The 18,492-nt window shown below is 36.2% G+C and overlaps 1 protein-coding gene across 1 annotated transcript in view; it reads left to right on the forward strand.

The window, feature by feature from the left end:
- LOC145270219 (uncharacterized) overlaps positions 1–18,492 on the forward strand; it is a 64,120-nt gene that overhangs the window by 34,782 nt on the left and 10,846 nt on the right. The window contains exon 2 of the mRNA XM_080125851.1: positions 1–1,410. This exon is cut by the window's left edge and continues 632 nt beyond it. Within this exon, the coding sequence (XP_079981977.1) occupies positions 746–1,410 (665 nt within the window). The 5' untranslated portion in view covers positions 1–745. The remainder of the gene's footprint in view (positions 1,411–18,492) is intronic.

Raw genomic sequence — 18,492 nt, forward strand, 5'->3', positions numbered from 1 at the left:
CAACATCTGAGCAAAATTAATCTAATATTTAAATTCCAAAAATAACTTGGGAGCACAACCAGTAAATATGTCTCATTACTGTGAAGTGTACTTTTCTTTGATTTTTTATTAAAAGAAAATGAAAAATTTGAACACTTCAGAATTTTTATAGTAAAAAACACAGCTAGTCTGAAAAGCTTCATAGAAACATTTTTGTGACAAGTTTCTTATTTAACTGATACAAAATAACCTTAAAACACAGCTAGTAAATATATCTTATTACTGTGGAGTATGTTTTCCTTAATTTTTTATGAAAAGAAAATATACAATTTGAATGCTTCAGAATTCTTCTGGCAAAAAAACGCTAGAATCTAAAAAGCTACATAGAGAAAACATCTTAGCAAAATTAATCTAATATTTAACTTCAAAAAAGTAACTTGAAAACACAACCAGTAAATATGTCTTATTACTCTGGTGTATACTTTTTAAAAAAATTTATGAAAAGAAAACGTACAATTTGAATGCTTCGAAATTCTTATAGCAAAGCTACATTGAAGCAAGAAAGTTCTAATATAATTTGAAAAAATAATTTGGAAACACAGAAAGACAAAACAAAAGAAAATGACAAATTTGAACACTTCATAATTTTTATAGCAAAAAAACAAATGGCTAGAGTCTGAAAAGCTAATAGAAACACACAAACATTTGAGCAAAATTGGTCTGATATTTTAATTCAAAAAATAAATTATAAAAGCAGCCAGTAAATATGTCTTATTTCTGCGAAGTGTGCCACATGTCATTTTCAATAAAATACAGTCTACAGCGGCATATGATGACACACAGTGGAGAAAACCGTTATTCTTGCGAAATATGCGGCCAATCTTTTACAAGGAAAAATGCTTTGAATAAACATTTAAATTCGCACAAGCATTTGCCCGAAGCACAACATTCTGCCATTTCAAAGAAATCAACACTGGCAAAACGCATAAAACTGCCGACACAAGAACGGCGATATTCTTGTCAAATATGTGGATCTTCATTTTCAAGGAATTCTCACGTGGTCGAACATCTGCGAACCCATACGGGAGAAAAACCATATTCTTGCGAAGTGTGTGGCGCTAGTTTTTCAAAAAAGTCATCAGTTTCAATTCACATGCGAAACCACACTGGCGATCGACCTTATTCTTGTGAATTGTGTGGTTCGACTTTCACGCAGAGGTCATCTCGGGTCGAACACATGCGAATACACAGTGGAGAGAAACCATTTTGTTGTGAACTATGTGATGCTTCCTACACCAAAAAGTTTTCACTTCTGGTTCATATGAGAACTCATACTGGAGAAAAACCATTTTCCTGTGAAATTTGTTGCCGTTCTTTTGCGATAAAATCAAACATGTTGAATCATATGAAAATACATAAAGAAAAAACTTGAAACAGAAGTGTTTACTATGAAATGAGGATTTATCTCTTTTATATGTAAAGGAATATATATAAATAAATATATTTAAAAGAATATATTTTTCTTCTCCAGTTTTACTTTTCCATGTATAACTCTTAACTGTATTACTTTTCATGCTCATATTTTTCTATGTAATCTATGATTTTTCCTGGTTTTGCTTCGAAATAAAATTTTCTCTTTGTTTCACTTGTTACCTCTCTCTCTCTCTCTTTTTGATGTCTCACTTTTTCTCTCTGGATTCTAGCATTCATTCAACAGTCAGTTTTTGCTTGCAAGCAAAGGCGTTTGAGCGACAGTGACAGTGAATTATCAGTGACAGTATAGCTGAGCGACAGATTGGGACAGCAGTGAATTATTAGCGACAGTTTTTTTATCATCTCTGCCATTCCCAGCCGATTTGAGGTAGTGTAACAGATTTGGTTGCTATGGTAACCACCAGCCAATCAGAAAAAAACGTGGCTATACATTCTTTACACATTCTGAGAACTTTTGAACACAGTAATTTTATAACTTGTTTTACTGAACGAAAATTAAATTTTTTTTGTTTCAAAATATAGCTGAGAAGGTGATCCATGAACTGTAAAGGTTGTTTTTAATTTGGTCGCAAAATGAGTGAGCAGTGGTAAAGCTTTAAAGCAGTTCTAAATGAGTGAAACTAACACTCAAACATGTTAGTGTAAGTAAAAAGCAATTGAAAGGAAAATAATTTAAATTTCTTTTTACTTATGGAGAATAAACGCATGAAAAATAATTCAAACAACTTTTAAACAAGCAGTTCTAAATGAGTGAAACTAACACTTAACTATATATTATTATTAAGAATATATATAGTCATCCACATATAGTACTGTTTCGCTGTATCACAGCTCATCAGTGCAACTAGACAGGCAACTAAGCCTGGCCGTTCAAATGACAGTCAAGGCTTCTCACCATTATAGTATATGGCTACTGCTGTACGGGCAGTGAATTAATGTTTTGACATCATCCAAATGCCTAAGATACAAAATAATTTGGAATTAAATTCAGAAATGTTTTTAGCAAACTAAAGTTTATGTGACCAGATGTAGCACCAGACAATGCCTTGCTTGTGAATTGAGAGACAGCTGGTCTCCTGAGTGGCCCTTTTAACACTGCATTGTTGAATCTAACAGGATGATGATGACAGAAAAGGGAAATTGTTAGTTGAAGGGTTTAAGCTAACACCATATATTTATGTGAAAGGTTGGCACTTATGTTGATTGAGAAGACCTCCAGAAAGTGGCCAGTTAAGTTGTACTCGACCATGAAAACCACTTGAGAAAAGCATTCCATGACGGATGATAAATGAGAGACGAAGGAAAGAAAAATGTTTATTGCAAGACAGACTGGTGATCATTAAATCGGACTTTAAGGAATACTACATCTGATAGTGAAACCATAAAAGTCGCCAATCCATGGGGCATAGATATTTATTGCTTTTACCGAAATAATAATTCCGTTTTGCTATGACCACTAACGAATTCAAATAAGGAGAGATGAACCCTTTTTTCTCTTCAATAATTTTTTTTTTTTTTTTTTTTTTTTAATTTATTTTTTTTTATTTATTTATTTTTTTTTTTCTTCTACATCCGGGAGTTCAGAGGTCGGTGGGAAATACTTGGACCTCCCCCCCCCCACCTTTTGGAGGCAGAACGTTATTGAACCCAGTGAATGGGCCGGCTCTGATTGGCTGCAGACCGTTTGGGGGCGTGTATCGAGTAGTTGGAGTTACAACCAACCAATTCCAATATAACGGAGACATCTGAAGCAGACACACACACATACTGCCACGCGTCTTTGGCGACCCCCCTTCCATTGCAACCTGGTTGATACGTGCTTCTGTTTTCTTTTCTAAGTTGATCTTTTTTTTCTTAAGTGTAAGCTGACGATAACAGACAAAGAACTTTGTTAGCAACGAATTTAAATCTAAAATTTGTATGAGTGACGCATTTTGTAACATTTGTGACATTTAATGCAATTAATCCTTGACCTCTTTGGTTCCTTGTAAGGTCAACTGTGGCCAACAGGTTTGGCATTAAACAGTATTACATCATCTGGTGTGGAATGACCAGCTCCTATTCACTAGGTCCCCAGAGAGCAGATTGGAGAAAAAACTTCAGATAGCCATCAACCTAGCTTCAAAGGACTCTGGTGAAAATCCAAGAAAAGGTGGCATCAGGATTCGTTGTTCTCTGGTCATTTCTGACTTTACAAACAAAAGCTACAAATCAATAAGATAGATTGGCAATGTTGCTCATGAACCTTCTATGATTTCACACGTTGTTGCTTGATGATCGCAGCTTATTTTCATATCGGCCCTGTTGACAGTTTGGAAGTCAGACCCAGATTGGAGACAAGTAAGCGAACCACAGCGATGGGGACATATGGGGACAGAAGGTGATGCAACAGGGATTGGAACCAGTCGCATCTTTCTTTCAAGTCTGTGCATCTGTCCTGGCCCTGTAGGGGTCACATTGTTGTATAGGAGACCATATTACGGATGGTAACATTCATATTGATGAGGGGAAGATACATTTATACAGATATTACAGAGGGGGAGAGAAGACATACCTTTTACAGTTCTGTGGATGTTCCTTCTTTTAACATATATTAGAGTGGAGAGAGATTGATCAGTTGTGGCACTATTTCCTTGTGCCACTGTTTCTAACACACTCTGCAGCATGGACGGGTGGTAAATTGTCCATGAGCGTAGAGATACAAAGAAACCCCTTCCCATAATCCCCTTGCTATCTTTCTGTCTCTTTCCTGCACGACCACCATGATGTGAGGACGCATATTTTGTCTCTCCGTAAATGAGGGGGGCACCCCCTCCCTCAACACTAGTTAGGGTAGTTTAGTTAGCTTCGAAAAGCCTATTGTAAAAATTAATTGTAAATTGTTTTTTTTTGTAATATATATTGTATCTCTAATGTAAAATAAAATAGTTAGTTATACCTTTGTATATTACAATTGTGTCGCGTGTCATTTTTCTTGTCTGCCATGAATGCCTTCATAAATGTCTGAAGTCGAAAGGCGGCCCTGAGGACAGGGAGATGAAGATTCCCACCAGAATGCCACCAGGGTGAAGAGATCATCTTGAGAAAAGAAAGGAGCCACACCCAAATCCAATATCTCAGGTATGATTTTCTTCTTGTTACTCAGACCCTAATGACTGGCCCGTCTTCATGTCTTCATGAGACCGCTTTAAGACATTTACTAAAACACGTCTGTCGGTCACACCCCAGTGACCGGCTGATCGTGGCATAAATGGTTGCCTTAAGACGCAGGATTGACCCTGGTTAATTACCAGACGGATCTCGTCGCATCTGTGTCGCAGTATAAATGATGCACTATGACCAGAACATATTGTTTCCCAGCATGGAAATAATTTCGACCCTTAAACCCACGGCACAACCAAAAATAACGACCACTAGACGAATCGAATAAAAAAAAAAATGGTCCACGGTCTTTAAAAACGGAAAAAACTATTATTTCTGGCAAAATTTTAAAAAAATGGCAGACCAGTACACACGCGCACAAAAAAAAAAAAAAAAAAAAAAAAACGCACTCAAAAAAGAAAATTCAGAACCTGAACAAAAAATTGTCTTGCACCTACAAAAAAAAAAAAAAAAAAAAAAACAGTTTACAAAAGATCGGTTTAAAAAAAAAAAAAAAAAAAAAGAGTATTGAAAGTAACCCTTCGAAAAAAAAGTAAGAAATGTGTCCCCCACACACAAAAAAAAAAAAAAAAAAAAACAGAGACGAGAAAAAAGTGTCTCTAGAATATGCAATATCTCTTTCTCTCTCACGCTTTCTCTCTTTCTGTCTCTCTCCGGATATATATCGATATGTGTGTATATCTATGCATCTTGTTATTACATGAAAGAAAAAAAAAAAAGAAAAAAATCCTTCAAACACGAAGCTCGAAAAATAAATTTAAAAAAAAAAAAGGAAATAAAATAAAGGATACCTAACATTTTTTTATCTGATCTTTATTTCAGGTTTATAAAAATATAGGACCTTTTAAAAAATTCTTTTGACTTTGCAAGTGTTAGATTCAGATTTGAAAAAATAGAACTTTTACATTACATTTTATTCCATGAACAGTTGATGTGTTTATTTTTCGGGTTTGATTAGCAGTTAATGCCGAAACATATATGGTTTTTTGATTTGATTATGTTTTTTTTATTAATTTTGATTTGTCTGTTTAAAAAAAGGAAAGAAAAAATGGATTGCTAAAAATTTGGATTACATAATGTGAACGTTTTTTTTTGTGTGAGAATGCCTTTTACAAAATTGTTCAAAATAAGATTGTTTTTCTATTTAGTTATTTGTTTTAAACTCGTAGAAATGTTTAATGTCTACCTGTCACTTATTTGTTTAAAACAATGGCCGCACATAGGAAAGAAGCGAAGATGACCTCGTCATGGTGCTTGTGAGGGTGTTGAGGGATGGGTAGGGGGAACAATGCGACCTGCCTCTGTTTCCCTTCCTCTCTTTCTCCACTTCTCGTGTTGTCTACCATTCTTTCACCCTCTGCAAGCTTTTTTTTTTTTTTTTTTTGGGGACGAGAGAGTGACTTTTAAAATCGAGTTTTTTTTGTGAGATTACGTAATAGTGTTATGAGGGTGGTAGGGTGTGTAATGGCATCGCTCTGTCTCTATCCCCTTCTTTCCCCCTCATTCTCTCTCTCTACTCTTGCGTTTTAATGAGTGTATAGCTAACCCCCCATGGCTGATTGCAGGAGGGCATATAATAACGAATTGACTTGGAGTTTTTTAAATTTTTCTACCAGGTTTAAAGAACAAAATTATTTATGCTTCGTTTAATTACATTAAATGATGTCTTCAATTGGTTTTTATTAAAAATAAAAACTGAGACGATTATTCAAACAGCACTTAAAGTACTTTTTTGAAGTCTTCGAGTGTTTGGAAAAGCCAACTGTTACATGATTACGTTAATTTTTTAAGAGTTCTCTGAAATGTTCATAGTTGTTCTTAAAGAAAAAATTACGCTATTACATTTCGAATATTCTCTGAATTTTTAATAATTTCTAAGGAAATATTGTTTGACTAACGAAAGAGATTTTCCTGAACTCTAGATGATTTTAGGGAAGAATTATTCGAGCAAATTCTTTAATTGAAGGTTTATTTGAAATTGGACCGTATGATAGGGGTCCCTGAAATATTGACTGAGGAGTATATACGTAAAATTGAATTAATTATTAAGAAAAAAAAAAGGATTTCCTCAGTCTAGAAAGATCTCTCTTTAATTGAAACTTTAATTTTTTCGAGCTGTTAACTATACAGAACTGGTCGTTAACTAATGTGACTCCCAGGTGTGGTGGGAGTTTATTAATTCGAAATAATCCTTGTGAGTGAGTTTAGGAAAAGAATTGCTTTTAAATGATAAAATAATTACTTTGGAAAATAAAGTTAATTAACGTGAAATGTTTCTGAATTCGAAATGACCTTGATAATGACCTATAAGAAGAAATGATTTTTAAGAATCAATTAAATAACTTTAAATATACACTGAATTTTAAAAATAATAATTACGAAATGAAAATTTTGGGATGTTTCTGAATCTCATTGTGAAGGGTGAATTGATTCAAAATGAATTGTCTATGATCTTTTCGGAAGATTAATTTTAATAATGAACCAAATGTTTGGAATAATTTTTGAATTGTATTACGAAAAATGGGTCTATTCGAAGTTTATGACCTTTTGAGAAGATTGGTTTTTATAATAATAAATGAATTACTTTGGAAAGAAGTTAACTAACATAAATTGATTTTAACGATGAACCAAAATACTTGAAATAATTTTTAAATTTTGGAATTAAATTTTAATGATCTTTTGTAAATCAAGTTTTGAAAAAATACATATACTTTTTAAATGTACCCTGAAATTTGGGAAAAAGTTAATTATGAATGTAATAACTGAAATGCGTTTGCATTGTGTAAACAAATTCTAATTGTGACCGAGGTGCTCTGAAATGATTTTTTAAAAATGTTTTCTTTTTAAGAAAAAAAATTGTTAACACCCTATTTCATTGATTTAATGTATACCAGGTTTCTGAATTGTTTATTTTTGGAAATTTTTTTCCCCCTAATTGAGTATTCTAACTCATGAAGGCTGAGTGCCCTTCTTAGTTAATTCTTTATATAATTAATAAATATTCCGTGGTGGATAGTTTTTATTGGTCGCTCGGCGGCAGACTCCTTGCTCTAACAGAATTAATTGGATTAGAACCTCTGAAGACCAAGGTTTTACTAAATCCATATAGGTCGGCGTGATGAGGTCACGTAACCCCGACTTATCTAAAATACATTATACTGGTTGCTGAAGAGAGCGTAAGTCCAGTAACTGAAGTAATAACTTGGAATACATATAGGTCGGCGTGATGAGGTCACGTAACTCCGACTTGGTTAAAATACATTATACTGGTTGCTGAAGGGAGCGTAAATCCAGTTACGAAAATAATGTTATGCAGACTAAATTAAAAAAACGTATAGGTCGGCGTGATAAACTCACGTAGAATCCGGCTTAGTGAAATACGTATAGGTCGGCGTGATAGACTCACGTAGAATCCGGCTTAGTGAAATACGTATAGGTCGGCGTGATAAACTCACGTACAATCCGGCTTAGTGAAATACGTATAGGTCGGCGTGATAAACTCACGTAGAATCCGGCTTAGTGAAATACGTATAGGTCGGCGTGATAAACTCACGTACAATCCGGCTTAGTCAAATACGTATAGGTCGGCGTGATGAACTCACGTAAAATCCGGCTTTGTTAAAAAATATTATACTGGTTGCTTAACAAAGTGTAAATCCAGTAACTGAAATCGTGATGCCATTGCCTCGATGGAGGGCGAGGATGATTACCCTCTCTGGTATTTGAAGCAGTATACCAGCCTACCAGGAGCCTGGTGGAAAAGATAACTTGCTTCACTGAGTTCCTGATGGAACGTAGAGCATGGAGACATTGATTGCTGACGGCCGGTTGACGCACCATTCACGGAAAATTAGGGACTTCTGAAATTTATGAATGCTCATAAATTTCGGATAGCATAGGGAGGGATGTGGCACTATTTCCTTGTGCCACTGTTTCTAACACACTCTGCAGCATGGACGGGTGGTAAATTGTCCATGAGCGTAGAGATACAAAGAAACCCCTTCCCATAATCCCCTTGCTATCTTTCTGTCTCTTTCCTGCACGACCACCATGATGTGAGGACGCATATTTTGTCTCTCCGTAAATGAGGGGGGCACCCCCTCCCTCAACACTAGTTAGGGTAGTTTAGTTAGCTTCGAAAAGCCTATTGTAAAAATTAATTGTAAATTGTTTTTTTTTGTAATATATATTGTATCTCTAATGTAAAATAAAATAGTTAGTTATACCTTTGTATATTACAATTGTGTCGCGTGTCATTTTTCTTGTCTGCCATGAATGCCTTCATAAATGTCTGAAGTCGAAAGGCGGCCCTGAGGACAGGGAGATGAAGATTCCCACCAGAATGCCACCAGGGTGAAGAGATCATCTTGAGAAAAGAAAGGAGCCACACCCAAATCCAATATCTCAGGTATGATTTTCTTCTTGTTACTCAGACCCTAATGACTGGCCCGTCTTCATGTCTTCATGAGACCGCTTTAAGACATTTACTAAAACACGTCTGTCGGTCACACCCCAGTGACCGGCTGATAGTGGTATACAGTTCTTTAACGCCGAAGGGGACAGTCATTACTTACATGGAGAGGGGGACACGTTTCTTAGATGGAGAGGGGGGACACATTACTTAGATGAGTTATACACAAAGTTCATTATAAAGATGAGTGGGAACAATGTTCATACAAATGATTTCACATTACGGTCAATTTGGTAGAAAGGCGACACGAAGACATACATACGGGATAGGAACTCTGAATCTTCTGAAACCGATATCTTCAGACAATTCTCTCCTCGAACTGTAGAGATTCAATGCCTCTATCCACTGTGCCACGAACCCCGAAGGGCGATCGAGGTTGGATTTTTTGTCCAACCTCAATCGCCCTTCGGGGCCTATGGCACAGTGGAGAGAGACACATTACTTAAGAATGGGGGTTTATACACAAGTTCCTTAAAGATGATGAGTGGAACACAATGTTCATATAAGATGATTACACATTACATTTATTGCAGAAAGACGACACGAAGATGACAGTTACAAAAATATGAGATGTTCTTTTATTCCATTTGACCGGTCAGAAAAATGATGATCACATCCAGGAATTCAAAGTTGTTTAAAACTTTCCCCTTTGCTTCTAAAGGGGGACCCTCCTCTGATTCGATCCAGACTAAACTTTGGACTCCATCTGTCTCTCTCTCTCTCTCTCTAACTCATCTTTGACTCTAACTCCTATATTGAAAATTCATTTCTGCTATGACATCATATGTGTAACCAAAAACGTGATCGACCCATGTGGCCTGAACATGCGTGGTTCGCATATGTTCCCAAACCATTTCTGCAGACAAAAATTCTTACTAACCTATTTTTCGACATGTTTTTAATTTGCTATTGTTCGTTCTTCTCTAGCTGACCTTATTTTAATTCAGTTTTCATAAAAAGAATGAACAATCAAAATTCCTTTTACTACAACATATCTAAACTATTTTATTTGAACTGAACAATGCTAAATTCCATTTCTGAATCTATTTCTGAACCTTGCTTACAAGGTTCGAATCTCGGTCTTTCTTAATCTCATTTTTACTTATCTAATGCTTTTCTTACAAGAAAAGGTCTCTTTTCTTGTAACAACATTATCTTATTAATTTTTTGTTGAACCTAAAAAGATAATGGAAAATGTTTGCATCAAATTAAGTTGCTTGGAAAATCTACACAGATTATTATAGGCTTTGTGCAGAAGCAATCCCACTTTTTGGTAAACTTCTCTTCTCTGTCGATGCAATAGCTGCCACAAGATAGAAAAAACTTAAATCATTCGATTAACATAGTTTCCATTCAGTACAAGAGAATTGCGAGTTTAAATACTTCCAAATTCCTTCCAAATTTCAAAGTTATTTATTTTTCAACTATTTACAAAATGGTTGACTTGTTTATAAAGAAATTGAAATCCATTTTGGAGGATTTAATTTCATAATTATATTTTAGTAAACTAGCTGGCATCCCAGCATTGCCCGGTTGTGCAATATGCTGTGATATTTTCATTTATGCAGAGTGTGTATGTATTCTTATAGAATCAATCCTCTATTGAATATTATATATTACAAGGAACAATTTGTCTGGTGAACTAATTTGCAAAAAAAATATGTTAATGTCGTTCATCAAATTCCATTTGTGTTTGTTTACAATGTCACGTCAGCTGACATTTTGGATTGACAATGAATGCCCTGGAAAAATCACTTCTGCTTAATTTTTAATTTTAACATATGCAAATGAAGAAATGATTTGCAGTGATTTTAAATTGTACTGTAAATTTAACTCCTTAATAAGAAAAAAGTTTAAATAAAATTTAAATGGTGAAGTACACCTGGGCTTGAACGATATATATAACAACATATATAACAAAATATATAACAAAATATATAACAATATATATAACAAAATATATAACAATATATATAACAATATGTATAACAATATATATAACAATATATATATTACTCTGCATTATGATAATTTATTTTTAAGAAGAAATGAAATGATTTGCTAAAATTTTATTATCTCCCATGGCAGTGTAACGTAAACTTTTCCCCTGTAAACATTATTTTTTGAAGAGAGAAAGCTGTTTTCTTCTTTTTACAAAGGAGTCACCACTTATCAAGCCCTAGAGGCCACTCGAGGATAAGGGTTAATGAGTGTACAGTAGTCAAAGGGAACATGTAGTCATCTTTAGAAATGTAAATTTGGTAAATTAGATTATTTAAGGGGATGGCTTATCAAGAATTTGTGTACATTGAACTTGAAGATGACCATATTGTAGTCAGCAGGAAAACGGAAGACGTGCAGTTCTAAGAAAGAAGCTTTGTTCATGGAATCTACGTTTAGCCACAGATAAAAGTGGGAGAAATTATTGACAGTGGTTTCAGCTAGACAAATGTTTTTCATGAAAATTTGGCAAGATTGGAGCTCAGACGAGCACATGCCATGAAAATAATAAAGCAGAGACAAACTCGCAACATCTCTTCTGTGGGAAAGGTTGCAGGGACGAGAAAAGGGCATTCCCCACTAGGCGATAAAGTCTATTTTGAACTCTGTCAACACAGGATAAGGTGCTTCCGCTTCTAGCAGCTCTTGCCCAGAGTGCTTCATCCTAGGACATACAGGCAAATTCTACCCAACATACACCATTATCGACTACTATACTACCACCTCACATTCATTAATACTTATCCTCGAGTGACCTTCCGGCCTTGATAAGTAGTGACTCCCTTTTAAAAAAGAAAAAAAATGGCAAAAAGTGCAACTTTGTTATTACTTTTGAAATGGACCGAAACTCACAGAGAAAAATCTTTGACACAAAATGAGTTAAAAATAAAAAAAACTAGACAAAATACTGTTAGAAACTCGCTCAATATATGTTACCGTGACATAGGCTAACATATATTCGGTAGGTTTTTAACAGTATTTTGTATATTTTTTTATTTTTAACTTCTTTTCCCAAACTTATCGTGTCAAAGAGAAAGCCGGGCACCATTTTAAATTTTCCAATACATCGGTAAACACTGTATGTCTTTTTAGCTAAATAAACATGTTACATTAAATAAAAACACTAAAAACATATCCAGTTAGATAGAATATTAACTTGTCTTGCCTTTGGTAACATTTATTTGTTATATATTTGTTTTTTTACAACTTTTTCGAATCTATGGGGACAGTAATACAAACCCATAGTTCTATATAAAGATTTAATGGAGCAAAGGATTAAAGAGTTCCCTTGTATAAAAGAGAATACATGTGTGTGTGCCGCATGTTGAAGTACGTCGGTGTTGGTAGAAAGAGAGGGAGTCTATTGTTGGTTTCATGTTTTATACATTCGGCCACGTTAGACATTAAAATAACTAACATTTCTGTTATGCGCATAATGCAATTACGAACGCATACAATTCATTTCCTTCGAAATTGCATCATTTACTTCACCAGACAACTGCACAACACAAACTGATGACGTCACTTTTCTTTTCGTTTGCCATCAACCAAGAATTACCTTTCAAACAAGGTCCGCTAACAATACAGTGCTCCCTAGTGCTAAAACTGAAGACTTGAGACGTCCACACCGATTGATCACCTTTACACAGCAACCTATTTTATTCCTCCTTATCGACATTCTGTCTAGCAGGGGAGGGGGGTCACGTTGAAATAAATAACATTTCAGATATGTGCATATTTGCCGTATCCACCTACGCAGATTTTGTGGAAAAAAAAGTAAAACTTTGTCCTATCGTGCAGATATAAAACAAAGCATACGACGTGACAGGGTTTACATTTTCTGTCCGATAAACACTTGAAGGAAAACACATTTCCTAAATCTTCACCGGGAGCCATCCAGAAGTGCATAAAAGATATTGCACGCGAAATCCAAACCAGTTCAGGATGCAGTACTACAAGTAAGCAACTCGCCGTCCAACTCCGACTTCACATGTCATGCACATTTATTCCCTTCTTCTCACTGGATTAATTCCTAAAAAAATAACTTTTCTAACAGTTATGGAGAAAAATTATCACGATACTTTACCCCCTCTACGTAAATACCCCCGACAAGCAGTACAATCCCACCCCTTCACAGTAGAGATCCCTAGACGTAAGAGGCCTTCTACTCCAGTAGTTTCTTCCCCAGAACAGCTAGACTTTGGAACTCCCTGCCAGGTTCCTGCTTCCCCAACTGTACTGACATGCAGAAGTTCAAGTGTAACGTGAATCGACATCTTGCTGCCCAACTCTCTACAAAAAAGCTTAATGCACATGCGGCGATTGAAAAATCTTGAATATATATCTTTTGAAAGTCGGGCAAATTAAATAGACAGGCGACCCCGGTTGTTAACTCGTAGATATTATGATTTAGGCGTGATATAAAAAACTTTAAGAAGAAGTGAGTCGACCGATCGCTTCTCGGAAAAAAGCCTTTCTCGAACATACACAAAAAGGTAACATACATACACACATTTTCGCTTTTATATTTATAGATGTTGAAACTGGTCTTGCCTTTTTATTTTATTTTTTTGTTGGGAGTTGGAGATATTTATCTATGCTTACGCCACGACTGTGATGCCAGGCATCGGTGGATGTACACCAATCCCCTACAACGTGACTGACAGCTGGCTTCTCATTGGACAAGCCAGGAAGAAAGTGAATTTTAAATCTCAAGCCATGAGAATTAGCTCCTGATTATGCTTGATGTAATTTCGACTGCTACAGATTAAATCATCCTCAACATGATTTTTCGCACACCAGGCAAATGAACCATAATTCTCATCATGGAAACTTACCACATTGAATGAGAATTTGATTCTTTTTTCTAAAATAATTTTTATTTCGAATTACTGTTCATCACTTATGTGATGAACATAAACATACGCTTCCACTCTCATGATTAGGAACTATTTTGAAGCAGTTACCATAACGGACTATTTTCTTGTGGATTAATGCCCATTTGCTGACTGATTCAGCTACACACTGACCAATCAGCTACCATGGTGCATTAATTCTATGTGTCTCTTAATGAACTATTTACTCTTGCCTGGAATGATCCAGCAGCCAGCAGAGGAGCCCCGACCACCAAAGAACTTGGACCTCTCTCCTCTCGCTCTCTGTCCAATGAATCCCCCTAGGCTGCGACTATTCCACTGGACAGTCTGAGGACATTTCAAGTTTTCTGTTTCCAGAAAGTCAAACACCCGAGAACTTTCTGTTCCTTTTTCTTTTCTTTCACCTCGGACACAGTCCTTTTTAATGCGAAATAACCTTTTTCGTTGTTTTGTTATAGAAAAAAGGTTGTTGTTTAATTATTCTGTAGCAGTTAACAAACTATTTACTATAAGCGGATCAATGCTTGGTGCCAAAGTGATTTGGCCACACTGACCAATTGGTTGGCAGGGCACATTGATTTCAGCTCTCTTCAAAATCACATTTATTTCCATGTGCGGTACCCAAACAAACATTCTTTATCATGTTAAAGAACTGCTCTCATTGATACACTGACACACGCACACACACCGACACACACACACACACACAGACACACACACACAGACATACAGATACACACCTACTATGACACTGAAGACTTTGCCCTTTCTTTCTCGTTTTAATCGGCTTCCTTCATCCCAACAACTACTAGCTATAAACTCGTGCGGACTGGAAGGAGAGGTGGAGGTGCTTTGTTGCTGCCCAACACCCCATTGGGTGTAATGGTTGATGATGTTGATGATGTAGGGAGTCGAGCAGTAAGATATCTATTCACATTACACATGAACTTCTGCATCAGAGTTCTGGAGTCTAGCAGTTCTGGGGAAGAAACTATGAGAGTAACATCTGAGAATCTCACCGGCTGCCTTCAGTGAATGCTGAAGATATTCTGGCCTGAGAAGATCTCCATAAAGACTTACTAAGGAGATGCCATCAAGAAGATATGGGTCTATTAGATTAACAGAAAAAGACGATGCATGTTCTCAAGACCGACAATCAATCACAAGATCTTGATAGGAAATAGGTCGAATATAAGAAAGAAATATGGTAAATTATATTGTAGACACGTTTTACCGGAAGTGAGGGTCAGCTGATTGTATCTGCGTGTGAGTCACGTGATCAGGTTAGCTGGAGTCAGTGAGTTGGGTTTTGGACGCAAAGAAGAGCGGACGATTTAGCAGGTTGTCCCCTCCCCTTCACTAGGGGGAGGGGAGTGCTGATGTGTGTGAAAATAAGACCTTGATTAACCACGCAAGCAAAGACATTCACTTTCCATTCTTCTGCGATGGACATCTGGAAGGTGAATAAAAACTATATAAAACCAATCATCTTGGAATGAATGAATATTCGTCCAAAACAGGTTTCCAGTCCCTCCCTCCAAGAAGAAGATGAATTCCAGGTGGACAAGATCAACGACGCATGAAGTTAAGATATGTCCAAAATACATGTACCATACACACACACACACATACACACACATACACACACACACACACACACACACACACAACTGCATATGAACGATTAGATATGAATATATCACAAATAGACATCAACATTTAGACAAGCATACAGCGGTGCCCCTTTTATGATACCAACAATACAACAATATATGACAACCGATTTAGGATTTCACGTATGCTGAATACGAAAATCTCATTCAAATTTTGCAGAGACAAGTAGTTTTCGAGATGCACTGTAATTCACTGATTGCCATGTTTCTATGTACACGTCAATTCACTGTTCACATTTGAAATGTCCACATTTATAGGTTTTTGGGTATACTGATAACAAATATCACAGTTAAATTTGAGACAAATATTCTCCTCCCAAATTGAAAGCCATTTGAAACATGGGAAAGTTCGAAATGTCTATTCCGAGAGCCATGGTGAGGTTGGGGATGTTTATTCAGAAACTGTTCTTAACATGGAGAGCTTGCATTGGACCCCAGATGGCAAAAAGAAGAGAGGAAGGCCGAGAACAACTTGAAGAACGATGGAAAGGGAGAGGAAAGCTATGCAGCATTCTTGGGGTTCACTGGCTGGGCTGGCTTAGGATAGGTGGAGGTGGAGGGGATTTGTTGCTGCTCAACACCCCACTGGGTGTAATGATTGATGATGACAAACATGGTGGCACAATCACGTTTACACACTGGTTCTCACCAGATCACCAAAGTTAAGCAACGTTGAGCCTGGCCATTACCAGATGGGTGGTTATTTGGGAAGGCAAGGTGCTGTATGTACCGCGAGGTAAAATACCAGCTTGAGAAACTAATGTGTCTATCCTTCTATCAAGGATAGATGGGACTCTCTTCAGCCGTGGTAGGCAGCCCATCTAGTGATGGTGTCACAATGAAAAAAACCCTTGATAGCCCTGGCGAAGCATCAAGAACACAAGTTGAATTACACTACGAACTCGTCTGGTGAGTTCAATCTCGGCTACAGCCGCGCTGGATGTTTTCAGTAGGTGGCAGTGTCATTAGCAGAGAAGTAAATTTGTTTATCACATGCGTGTACAAACATGGCCGCCAGTGAATTACAGTGCATAATACACGTCTTTATATTTCAATAAACTTGTCCCTGCAAAATTTAAATAAGATTTTCTTATTCAGCATAGTCGAAAACCTAAGTCGTAATTTTAAAGAAAATTGTAACGAGTGGACGACTTAATGTAAAAAAAAAATACCAAAAATCCTGTTAGAAACCAAATGTTACTGTGATATTTATTTGTTATATGTTTTTTGGCACTTCTACACTATTGGGACGAAATTTCAGAAATCATAAAACTGAATTTCACATGAAAACAATGGTATATACATATTCCTCGTATTTTTAAGATGATTATATCCAAAAATTACAAAAATCAATGAGGTAGAAAATTATTTATTAAAAAAAAAAGAATTTGAAGAAAACGACCACACAGGAGAATTCCAAAGTTTCGATTTAAAGAAAATGGCAGCAATTTTTCACCTGCTAGTACGAATAAAGTTGTTTTTCTTTTAATAATTCAGTAATATTTAGGTAATTTCGATTGCATAATGCATCATTTGGAAGCTAACATTGTAATTTATTAGAATTGACAGTGCTTCTACACTTTATTACCGAAATTGGCGACGCCATTTTATTTCACGTACCTGCTGGTCAAATTTAGGGGATGTAGGAGACTAGGATATAATAATACCCTAACTTGCTACAAGAAAATAATGAAACGAATGGAATTGAAGGAAACAAAAACTCAATTGATGGATAAGATAAACGTGTCGTTTATTTACTGTTGAAAGAATGAATTCATGTGTTCATGTCTGCGCGGGTGCAACCATCGTTCGTAGAGGACTGGTATTGTAGAAGGAAAAGTAAATGTGTGTTCATTTCAAGTTCAGGTCGCTATCGTTTGTTCGCGTGTGCGAAGAGAAGTGAGTAATGTAATAGAACGAGAAATGGCAGTCCATCGTGTAGACAAAGAAAAGGATAGAGGGTTGACGTCAGTTAACAGTCAGCTACACAAAGGTGTTCTCAGGGACCAGTAGTAGATAGAGAGAGAAAGAGTGTAGGTACTGTCTGTTGGCCTTTTGTCCCACATAGTAGTAAATGGCGTGAGGTACGCACGGTCGGTCCGTAGACCGACCAGCTCGAAAGCTGATCCTAAAAGAAAGAAGCCGCTTATTGCTCCTCCTTTTATACTCGTTTCCGGTGGTCTTTTGTGCATGTCTGGATTTCCTTAGAAAGGGAAGTGACGTCTTCCATCTGTGTGCGTATGTGTTAGCGTGTGTGTATATACACGTGAATGTGAGTGTATGTACGCGAACGTGAATATATGTACGTGTGTGGACGTGGGCGTGTATGTTTGTGTGCGCATATTTTTGTGTGAGACTAGAAAAGGCTCGCGCAGGGAGAACATTTATAAAACTCTGGCCAAAGCATGAAATAAGGGTTTGTATTACTATACACATAGATTCGAAAAAGTTGTCAAAAAACAAATATATAACAAATAAATGTTATCAAAGTTAAGATAAGTTACTTTTCTACTTAACTGGATATGTTTTTAGTGTTTTTATTGATTGTAACATGTTTATTCAGTTTCAAAAACATTCAGTGTTTATCGATATATTTGAAAAAGACAAATGACAGCTACCTTGCTATTGGATACGTAACGTTTGCGAAAATGATTTCAAACTAAAAAAACTATACAAAATACTGTTAGAAACCCGCTCAATATATGTTACTGTGACAGGCTGACATATATTCGGTGGGGTTTTAATAGTATTTTGTCTAGTTTATTATTTATAACACCTTTTCCTAAACTTACTGCCTCAAAGAGGGAGTCGGCCGCCATTTTAAATTTTCCAATAC

The sequence above is a fragment of the Euprymna scolopes genome, chromosome 46, assembly GCF_053919585.1.
Source record: "Euprymna scolopes isolate OS-2025 chromosome 46, ASM5391958v1, whole genome shotgun sequence".
Taxonomy (NCBI): domain Eukaryota; kingdom Metazoa; phylum Mollusca; class Cephalopoda; order Sepiida; family Sepiolidae; genus Euprymna; species Euprymna scolopes.